The sequence below is a fragment of the Eurypyga helias genome, unplaced genomic scaffold (assembly GCF_000690775.1).
Source record: "Eurypyga helias isolate BGI_N326 unplaced genomic scaffold, ASM69077v1 scaffold45635, whole genome shotgun sequence".
NCBI classification, from domain to species: Eukaryota; Metazoa; Chordata; class Aves; order Eurypygiformes; family Eurypygidae; genus Eurypyga; species Eurypyga helias.
The window spans coordinates 140-11,232 of record NW_010253039.1 but is presented as its reverse complement, the minus strand read 5'-3'; the positions used below and the strand labels follow the sequence as shown (position 1 = coordinate 11,232).

General features: G+C 44.2%; 1 protein-coding gene across 1 annotated transcript; it reads left to right on the top strand.

Annotated features, from left to right (window-relative positions):
• Positions 1–171: 171 nt before the first annotated feature.
• On the top strand, positions 172–10,603 carry LOC104505486 (protein ELYS-like; the record flags this gene model as incomplete). The annotated part of the gene is made up of 10 exons (XM_010152536.1): positions 172–279; positions 763–958; positions 1,147–1,344; positions 2,617–3,049; positions 4,833–4,935; positions 5,029–5,135; positions 5,675–5,865; positions 7,348–9,151; positions 9,902–10,035; positions 10,497–10,603. Coding segments are annotated over 10 exons (3,381 nt in total), but the record flags the coding sequence as incomplete, so codon positions are not given.
• Between the last annotated feature and the right edge of the window lie 490 nt (positions 10,604–11,093).

Below are 11,093 nucleotides of genomic sequence, written 5' to 3'. Positions count from 1 at the left end.
TACCACTTCCTGCCCCGTTTCTGCCTTTTTACTGAAAAATAGGCAGAATTCTACAGAGCGGCAAAGAGGCCAGTAGTTGTCTGGTGGGGGGGGGGGGCAAATAAACTTGAATTCCCATATGTTTGGATGTGAGGGGAATGAAGATCAGTTACATTTTCCTTTTAATTTCAGCCCTAGAGCTGCAGCACCGTCAGCCACAACACATCCTCTCCCTGAAGCAGAGTTGCGCAATGCGTTTGTTGGGACACCGGTCACAAAATTGTCACAAAAACGTTCCAGGTACGGTAGATCTACAGAATGAATATTTCAAAAAGGTCTTGCTTCTCTTATCTGTACCTCTGTGTGTGTGTGTGTCTACCATTTCTGTGTTTTCAAGGTGTTCTGTTTGCATTTAGTCTTATAGCTGTAAAAGAAATAGTCAACTTGGGGTCACAGCTAAGTGGAGAATTCCAAGTGGTCCCAGCATCGAAATGTAGATGGATTTTCTTCTGACAGGAAAATTAAGTCACTTAAAATTGGATGCCTCCTGCCTCTGGGGCAATGTTGTAGGACAGGAAGTCTGAAATGTAAAGGAATAATTCCAAATCAAGGAAAAGCTGTGACTTGTTCACGGGCCTGATACATCACCCACACAGGGAGGGTTCCCCCGTATTTCTCATCCCCTGAATGCTTTTGTTCTGCATCATCTCAAGTTTCCTGAATGCAGCAGGATTTTTTCACGGAATAACTTGTTTTCATGCCTTAAACTGTGCCCCTTCACAGGTCACTGGGGTTGGTGGTTCATCCTGTTCCTTCACATTCTGCATCGCAGGCTGGTGGCTGGCAGTCACCATGCAGAGCTTCTACCTCATTCATGGCATCCAGCCCTCTGAGATCAAATGCTCCTGGTTCCACCTCACACAAGGACTCTCCAGGAGCAGCAGCACTGAATTTACTAGAGACTCCTCTGGTGGTGAAGGTTTGTATTGTATATCCTTGTTTCTTCATGAAATTAATTTGAAAAATTACATTTTATGTTGGCATTAAGAAGAAATACACCAAAAAGCTGGTACAAACTCAGTTTATAATTTAAACAGATACTTCTGATAAGTGAAGTTTTGAAGATTGCACTGGTTTTAAATGAAATGTTTTCATTTCTTTTCACAGAGAGCTAAAGTTTTGGCCACATCTGCTCCTGGTTTTCCTGGTTTCACTCCTCAGTCGATTCTCAGATCCAGCCGTCGCACCACACCCCTAGCAACTCCCTCTGCATCTCCAGGTCGATCAGTGACTCCTCCTCTACGAGCAAAGGAACCTAGGATATCTTTCAGGGAGGAGAACTTGAATACACAATGGACTGTTGGGGTGAGCTGGCCTGTAGTTAGAGATTTTTACAGTTAGAGGCTTTACAGACGGTGGTTTGATTTAGATGGGTTTGAAGTTTGCCAAAACTCCTTGTACTGAGAACTGGAATTGCAAATTGGAACAGCAGACTTGAATTTGGTCAAAACAGGTTACGTTAGACCTTCTGTAACTTCACATGCCTGCGGGAACATATTCATAGTAAAAGCCAGGGAATTTGCTGTGTTTTTACTCGTGTTGTGTGGAGCTGTGATTGTTCCAATTCGCCAGTTCAGCTTCCCGCCATACCTTTTCAGTGGGTGCTGGGGCAGGAAGGTAAGGAATATTGATTGAGCCAGTTGTTTGGGTTTTTCAAGCTTTGTAGATGAAACATCTTTGAAAACACTAAGAGTCACGAGCTGCAGTTACCTTCAGTCTCTTTTCTCAAGGCTGGATTTACTGAAATTAAGGTAAAAATAGACTGCAGATAGAGAGAAGTACTGTTTCCTGTTCTGTAGCCCTGAAGTTCTTGGGTTTGTTTCTTGCCTTGCACCAGGGACAGCATTTGTCCAGCTGTCAGATGCAGCTGGTCCATGTGACAGTTGTCTCTTTCTGCTCCTCCTTTTGGTCCATCAGTTGGATTCCCTGATTCAGCTCACGCTGCAGTTGTTGAAGTAACGTGTGGCAATCAGAAGCAGAACAGGGACGTGTGCTAGTATCTACGTGTATGAGCTTTCTGTGCACGTACTAACATTGTCATAATCCTGCTGTATTCTACCTTTTATTGCCTGTTGTCAGCAGCTACTCAGTTGTAAGAAGAGGCTCTCTTCTGTGCAAAGTTCTCACAAATAATGCAGTGTGGGCAGATGAATTTGTTTCATGCTACAGGCACAGTGGATACTGAAATATTTTAGCAGTGCATACAAGTTGAAAAGGCAAGCATAAAAGCAGAGAAATCTTGAGTTATGACTTGCAGTGTGCAAAACTCCCTCTGCTTGCAAACACGTCAGTGAACCCAGTGAGCAGCTTTGGGGTGACAGTGTAAGCAAGCACTTACCAGATCCCCATCATCTTCATTCTCCGAGGTTATGGAAACTCAGGGTCAAAAGTGTGACTCAGCTTTACACTCCGCTTTAAAAGCAAGGTCGTGCTCAAATGAGAATTTAATTTTGTAGCGCCTTGCTTAGGGTGTAAGTTTGTAAAACTTAGACATACTGGGGTGTGTTTTTCTTACTTTTGCTTTGCTTTGACAAGAAGCACATGCATGTTGCTGATAATTTTTTTTTTTTTTAAAAGGTAACAGAAGAAGATAAAACACTGTCTGGAGCTTCATCTGAGCATTACCATGGAGTGGTGGAGGATGCTTGGTCTGAAAGCAGGGATAAACCAACTCTCTTTGCTCTGAGCAGTCCGGAGGATGAGTGTGCTGAAACGGAAGAGCCTTCAGAAAGCATACCTGGAGATGGTTGGGAGGAAATGGATGTCAGCAAAGAAAAGAGTAACTCCTCTGCCAGGTCAGACCAAACTACTCTGGAGTATCATGACGCAAAATCACCGGGCGATTTTGAAGATGATGTCATCTTTATAGCCGCTAAGCCAGCTACTTCTTCCCCTGAAGAAACTGCCAGTTTTCAAGACTCGGAGAAGAAAGAAGATTACAGTGAAATGCTTGAAGATAAACCTTTCCAGATGGAACAACCAGATTCATCAGAACCAAGCAAAGTAGCTGGTGTGTTTCATCCTGTGATAACCTAAATTTCTGAATTTTTCAAATATCTTCGAAAGGTTACGTTACTGATGAGTGCAGCAGTTAACGAGGCACATTCACAAGTGTCCTAAGCACTTGCTTATGCCAGGCTTTTAAAATTCTCACTGTTTGGAGTCCTTTTTTGGGTATCCTGGGAATTATGGAGGTATATTGCTTTTGGCTGGCATTGCTTATGTATAACTGCAGCCAAGAGGCAGCAGTGATTTTTGGGAGTTTTGAGAGGGATACGAGTTGAAAACTTAGTTTTCTGGTTATGTTTTAGGGTATTTCTGTAGGCTTTACGTTTTTTTACAGCAAGTGTAGTGTATGGTGTGCTTTGACTAGAGAGATTGGGTGTTTTTTTCCTTTTTTTTTTTTCCTATAACCACCTTATTAGTGCTCAGTTAAGTAGTCTCCTAGAAGTGTGTCTACCTGTGTATCTGCTTCTCATTACAGCCTTATGCAGCCTTTTCCAAACCTGTTTCAGTTGGTCTTTCGTAATTGAGCTCAAGCCGGCTGATGGAAGCTAATCCAGTTGCTGAGGATGTGTTCATAGGAGCAGGTGTGCTGGCAGGTTGGAAGAGATGTAGCTCACTAGCTGGTGAGCAGTGATGAGCTGGGAACAAATGTAGTGCAGGGACAGGGAGAAGATGTGCACACGCAGCTGCTGTCAGTATTTGAGAAACACAGCTCAGTCCAGCTCTTCCAGCTCTCCAGGCCATGGATGCAAGCATCAGAGTTCTGTGTCTGAGGTCTCAAAACAGTTCCTAGCAGTGAGTGTATACTCCCCTATCCGTGCATCCTGTGCAGCCTGATTCAGTCCTAAGTCTGAGATGATTCTGGAGACTGAGTGTTGCTCTTCAAGTTCCTCAGCTCTTTTTAAATAACAGGAGAGCCCAGATACAGACTCCGTGTACAGTGGTAAAAGGGGTTCTTCAGGATGCAGTGTTTCTACTAAGATAGGTCAAAACATTTGCCAGTCCTATTTTACCTGTCTTTTATTTGGACAAGAAATCAAAAGTGCTTTTCATTAAAAATACTTGTAAGGTACTAATCATTAAAGAATAACTTTATAAATAAACTGTCATTGCTGGGCCAGGGTACAAACAGTTCTGTAAAATTCCAGTACTCTGGAACTATTAGAGGGCAGTCAGTAGAGATCTTGTTTGGCCTGAGCTAGCAAAATTATACCAGCCCTGCACAGTGGCTGCAAAGGTTGCTAGGGCTGAAGGAAGCAGACAGTAGAAACGAAGTAAAGGAGGATGTTTCTAAAATTGAACCTGTGGATAGGAAACCAGATTAGCAGTTGGGTTTCCACACCACCAGCCAATCACTAGAGAAGGGAACGAGGAAAGACCTTAGACGCACTCTTGTAGAAGAGGGGTAAGGGAGTTGAGAAGGCAAAGAGGCATTGCTGGAATGAGATAAATGTCCAAGAGAAAGAAGAAAACTTGCCGCCCAGTTTTAAGACGGAGCAATGTTTTCCGGAGTTTTTATGTGGTAGGTCAGTCACGTATCGAGTTTAGTTTGTAAGGAGAATATCAATGGTCATTGTGTTTTCTTGCCGGAAATTACGCATCAGGCTTCTGTTTTCCTGGAAAGAAGAATTCAGACCATCTGTGCACTTGAAGTCTGGGCAGCCTTATTTTGTCAGATCACTCTCCTAGGTGAAATGCAGAAAGGCTGCCTTTAAAGTCATAGGAGCATTTTGAAAGAAAGGATGTGAAGTGCAACAGGGAAGTCATCCGCCTGTCTGCTTTTGTAGGATTTGTGGAAGAACCAAATGCTGACTGTCTTCCCCTTCCTGAGGATGGAAGATTGCTGTTTAAAGCTGCTGATGCTGCTACTTCTGGCACTGCAAGTGAAGAGTAAGTTTCTTTTCTGTTTTGAAACTTGAGGGTTGTAGGGTGAGAAAGTAATCTGTACAGCTTTATAATGAATTTCTCCTTCTGTTCATGAAGTGAAGCAAACCACCAGGAGTCTAAAATGTCCTCTTCCTCAGAAGAACAAGCCGTATCAGTTGCAGTGGATCCACAGCTTTCTGAATCCCTGGAGGCAGGCAGAGAGTGTACGTACAGTATGTTGGAGATGTGATGTGAGTTAGCTGAACTCCGGAGGTAAAATGTGTGGTTTGCCATACTGCTACAGGTGTCTCAGGCAGAAGTAGTAACAGCATGTTACGGCTAACTGTCACTAAGCTGCAGAGAGAATGCGCTCCGCAAGGGAAGTCTGTGTGGAAAATGCACAGTGAATGTTCTTGTTCTTGATAAAGATAATGAGAAAACTGGTAGAATTTAAAAGATTAGGAGGAGAAATGCGTGTTTATTTTAGTGTTGTACATCACTGCTGATTTGTGTGCCGTGGGATCTGTTGCTTGAGTTTCTTCTTGTTCTGCTGCTGCTGTTATTTTGTGGGGTTTTTTTTGTTAACTGTGGGGCTGCCTCCTTTACTGGATAGATACTTGTGGCTTCTAATTTTTGGAGAAAGCCCAATATATGTGGCAGGATGGAGCACTGAGTTGGCTTCTGCTCCCTCTGTTAGTCCCTGTTGCTTACACCGGTGTCGTTTATGTAGCAGTTAAGTAAAAATTCTGGAAATCTCTTCCAGTTGTGACAAGTGTCCTTGACAGCGAGGATGTGGCCAGTGCTCATTCAGAAAATGGCCTTGAGGAGGGGGAGTGTGTGGATTTTCCCAAAGAAGCTGCTTCCCAAGGAGCAGCTGAAGTTGAAGAAAATCTTCCTTTTCCGCAGGAAGAACTAATGCTTTCTGGCAATCGTCCTGAAGCTGAGGTTGTTGATGTAAGTAAACTACCTTTCCGTTTTATAGAAGACAGAGAACACTTGGCAAATGGAGGACAGCCCTGTCTTGCTGACAGTTAGAAGGCACGCAAAGACCTCCTGCTTTCTTTAGCTGGTAAACACAAGTGGAAACCTCGCTACATAAGAGCGGATAGGCTTGGGAATACATAAATCACAGGACTAAATGGAAAATTTGCAGTGGGAAGAAGGAGGCAGGCATGTGAGATGGTCACAAAGCTTGTGCGGTCGTTCACGCAGCAGCACAGGGAGGGCTTTTCTGCGTCCGTTGTAACTGGCTCTGGCTGAGGGATGTGAAATGTGCCAATTCTCAACAGAAAAGCTTGAGTAGCTCCTGTGGATCTAGAAGGAAAGCTGAATTGCTCAGTACAGGCAGCTACAAAACAGGAGGTACATAGGGGATAAGAAGAAAGTCAGGGAGAATGTGGGCCCTCTGCGGAAGGAAACGGGAGAGCTGGCTTTCCAGGACATGGAGAAGGCCAAGGTACTCAATGCTTTTTTTGCCTCTGTCTTCACTGGCAAGGGCACGAGCCGTACCCCCAAAGTCACAGAACACAAGGGCAGGGATTGGGAGAATGGAGGTCGGCGAGGATCAGGTTCGACCAGTACCTGAAGGGGCTACAAGGAAGCTGGGGGGGACTTTTTACAAGGGCCTGTAGTGACAGGACAAGGGGTAACGGGTACAAATTGAAAATGGGGAGGTTTAGATTAGGTATCAGGAAGAAGTTCTTCGCAGAGAGGGTGGTGAGGCACTGGCACAGGTTGCCCAGGGAAGCTGTGGATGCCCCATCCCTGGAAGTGTTCAAGGCCAGGCTGGATGAGGCTTTGAGCAACCTGGTCTAGTGGAAGGTGTCCCTGCCCTTGGCAGGGGGGTTGGAACTAGAAGGTCTTTAAGGTCCCTTCCAACCCAAACCACTCTGTGATTCTATGAGGTGGAGATATCGAGAATATGTGTGTTGTCTCATGCGAGCCAAGGGATTCCTTCCAGGGCAGCGTTGGGTTATGGGATGCGATACCTGGCCAGTTTTACCAAGTGCTGCGGTCGCAACCGTCACGACACAGACTTGAACCTTTGGGGACATAACAGCAAGTCACTCTGTGAGATGCAGAGTCAGTCACTCTGTGTGGACTTGCAGTTAGTGCCGAAAGTGCTGCGGTGTGATGGTTACCGCCAGTTGCGCAGATGGCTCGTCTTGTAATAGCAGTCGCTTGGGTGATGGCTGGTGGCAAATGGTTGTTCACGAACAGAACCGTCGGAAACGGAGCGCGTAGTTGGATCCGCCCCATACTCTGTTCTCTCTCCCTTAGAGGCAGAAACGTTTCTCTGCAGTGGAAAGTACATTGCATGTTTCTAACTTCACACTCGGGGGGATCTGAAAGGAAAAGCAGCATTTCACTGTCCTCAGTTTGAAGTTGGTCTGTTTGGTAATTAATAATGCACTAACAGATGTTTTTAAACTTCAGGTTATTGAAGATAATGCGGTTAAGGCACCAGCCCCGGAAGAAGCACCAGAAACATCACTGTACAGTGAACTAGCTCCGTCAGGCAATTTTCAATATGGCGATGATCCTGCAGATCAACAGTTGGCATGGGATTTGCCAGATCATAAAGACGGCGAATGTGATGCATCTGAGGGAGAGGGAGAGTTTTTTATATCTCAGAGTAATTTTTCTTTAGTCTGGGAAGGAGAAGAAGGTGAGGCAGAGATGGGAGACGCTACATCAGTAGATGCTTCTAAAGCGGCTGGCATGACAGGGGAAAAGCCTGTGCAGAATTTAGGGAATACTGAAAACCAAGAACATGTCACAAACTCTGTGTCCACTGTAACGAGCGATCAGGAATCTCAAAATACTGCAGAGTCGCTCCCGTATGTGCCTGAACCCATTAAGGTAGCTATTGCTGAGAACTTACTGGATGTAATCAAGGACACGAGAAGTAAAGAATTTACAGCGGAAGTTGTAGAACAATCTATTCATGAAACCATAGGGAAAAAGGTTACTAGATTCCGGAAGGCAAAAGCTCTCTTACCTGTGCCAGAAGGAGTGGAAGACGAAGCCAGCCAACATCATGCAGAGCATGTCCTCACTCCCAGAACACGCAGAAGGGGACAGCTGGGGAGACGGCTTACTCCATCAGCAGGCCGTCAGCAACTGCTGAGGGCAGACAAACCACTTTTGTCTGGACTGTCTCCTAGGAGAAGTACCAGGCGAACGAGAGAAGCGTCTGAGGCAGAAGAAAGTGTTCCAGATGAGCAAATGCCTGTGCTGCCTGTCACTCCTAGGAGAGGTGGGAAGCTTAAAGCGGCTAGTGCGGAAATAGTAGCAAGCAGCCATTCTGATGGACAAACGCTATCCATCAGCACTCAGTCTGTAGCAGTTACTCCGAGAAGAAGATTAAGGGGAGCAAAGGAAGCTGCATCTGAGCCTCTGGCAGGGGTTAGTGACGACACGTCTCTTGCTGCAGATAGCATTATTGCTTCTGCTACTTCCAAAAGGACTAGAGGAAGAAAAAGTTCAACAGGAGAACAAGAAACTGGCCAGACTGACACTGATCCTAAGATGAAAACGGCAGTCAGTCCCAGCAGAAGTGCCAGAAAATTGACAAGCATTAATTTACAACCGACCGAAAATCGTGTCGGGGATCGAGGGGCGCAGCCCAGTGACCAACTCCTTTCACCTGCGCCAGCTAAAAGGGGCAGAAGAAAGAGGGGTTCATCAGACGTTTCTGAAAATTCTGACCTTGATCTGTCTAAATCATTGCTTCCTCAAACAGAATTTAAACTTCCTGTCACTCCTAGAAGAAGTGCTAGGAAGGGGACACAGAATTATTTGGCAGACACAGAATCTCTCTCGACTCAGGAAGACATGAATTCAGGTGGGAAAATTGAAATCCTTGATACTCCCAGGAGAAGAATAACAAGAGTTTCACATGCTAAACCAGATAAAACAGGTGCTCATGAGCAAACACCAAATGAGGTGCCAACCCCACCCAGGACTGTAGTAAGGACAGGGCGTCGAGGAAGAAAGAAACGATCAGTATTGGAGGAGAGCGCAGGGGAGGAGGCCTTCCCCCCAGGACCCGAGGGCGCTCCTCTGCTGCCCAAAGACGCAACCCCGTTAGGACGTGATGAAACACCAAGAACTTCAACAGATCGCGTTACAAGAACGAGTTCCCGCAAAACTGCTGTGCGGCAGAAACTGCCTGTTGAGGGAAATGAGTCCTTCCTTTTCTCTCCTCCTCTCACAAAGCTGACAGAGAAGTTCAAAGGTAGGTGTGATGTGTTTATACACAAAGCAGGGTGGATCTTTATGTTGTAAACCACGGAATATGGAGTACGAGGAAGATGGCGTTAAGTAAAGAATGTGGAATAAGGCAATTGATCTTTTTTCTGAACTCTACATGGCTGCTAGCTGGTTGTTGTGGAAACAGTTGAGGAGGCTGCTCTGAGTAGAGGGAAATGAAATTTAAGCTGAATTTTTTCATGAACTTGCCCTCCAGTTTTTAAACTCCTAGAAATGATCTGTTAATATGCCATCCTTTTCCCCCAGTGGAGAAATAAAGGGAGACATGCTTCCAAATTCCATTTGGATTTTAATGAAAAAGGAGCTGCATCCTGCAACAAACTGTGCAGCTGTTGAATTACATGATTGTTCTTCATGGGCATATGCTTTGTCAGTGAAGTTAATGCGCACAGGACTTTTTTTATTAGAGTACGTGGTAAAAAAAAAGGAGATGTGTAAGGACTGTTGATGCCTCTCGAACCTAATATCTTTGATTACGTAAGTGCGGGTAAAGTCACTACCTTGCCCTTTTTGTTTGTTTGTTTCACTCTTTGCTGTTAATGAATGGATCCCAAGAGGCAGTTACTAGGGGAAAAGTACCTCCACACTGAGTTTTCATAAACCTGACTGGACCTTTTATTTCAGGAATCTGTGTTCCTGATTTTCAGCTGTAATTTAATGTCGCTGTCCTTTATGTATAATGTACTTGCATGCTAACAGTACGTTGTCATTTTAGATGGAAAAGCAGATGATCCTGTGCAGCTTAAGGATTTAGACCCGGATTTGTCTTCTCAATTTGTCTTTTCACCCCCTCTTTTGAGGTCAAGGAGAAAAAATGTATCTAGTATTTCCCGAACTGTGAAAGAACCAGTAAGTAAAAACTGTAGTTGTCTTGTGTTCTTGACTTCTTTTTCTCTCTGTATCACTTTTCCAAACTATACTTCGCAATGCCTTGCCTTTTTCCTTGAAAGTATGTCTAAAGAGAGCTTTAAATGAATCAGCTAATTTTTTTTGTTTTCCCCTTTCATGAAAACTGGCTACAAAAATCAAGTTTTAATCTGTACAAGTCACAAATTAATAAGTATTGCTTTGCCTTTAACAAAAGGCACAGGGGCTTTCTTTAAACTTCCTTGGTGTTTTTTCTGTCAATTTCAGAATTTGAATTTTTAGGACGGTACAATAATTTGAGATGGAAGGTTTGGTTTTGAGGACAGAAACTGTAATGCCCTTGGAAATAACTTTGGCATGACTTCATGAAAGAAACATTAATCTGTATTCTGTAGAAGTGTAAGAACTTGTGCATGAGTAATCTTTTTGTTGCCTTAACACAGGAGCTTCCAGCTAAAGAGGAAGAGGATACCAAATCCATAGAGTCTGTGGGAAAGCAAAAATCGAAGAGAGGAAGAACTGCAAAATCAAAAACTAAGAAAGCAAGCAAGTATGAAATTGTCTTGAACACTTACTTGCGTTCCTTAATTGGGATAGTGATTTAGCTGTTAGCCACCTAACTTCATCACTTTTGCTGTGCGGTTCTGCTCTGACTTTCTGAGTCTGTCCAGCTTCCTGGTCTAATAGGCACCTTTTTTCCCCACTTAATGGTTCGGTTTTCTAATAGAAACAGGAGATGGAGGGAATAGAAAAGGGCAAGTGGATACTATTTGCAATGATGGTGTGCTGTTATATTGTCTTCTTCCACCTTATCAAATGGCACTCCTATGGTCTCTAGTTTCCCATACAAGGCAGGAGGGATCAGACAATGAGTAAAGAGAACTTTTTTTCTGAATGCGTTTTCTGTTTCCTTCTGGAAAAGTGTTTGAGGGTATTTGCCTCTTAAAATCTGGTGTGGGGGAGTTTAAAATCTCATACGAACAGTGACTGAGAATGCTTGGAACAGTCTAGTAAGGAATGGAAACAAAAGGAAACTTATG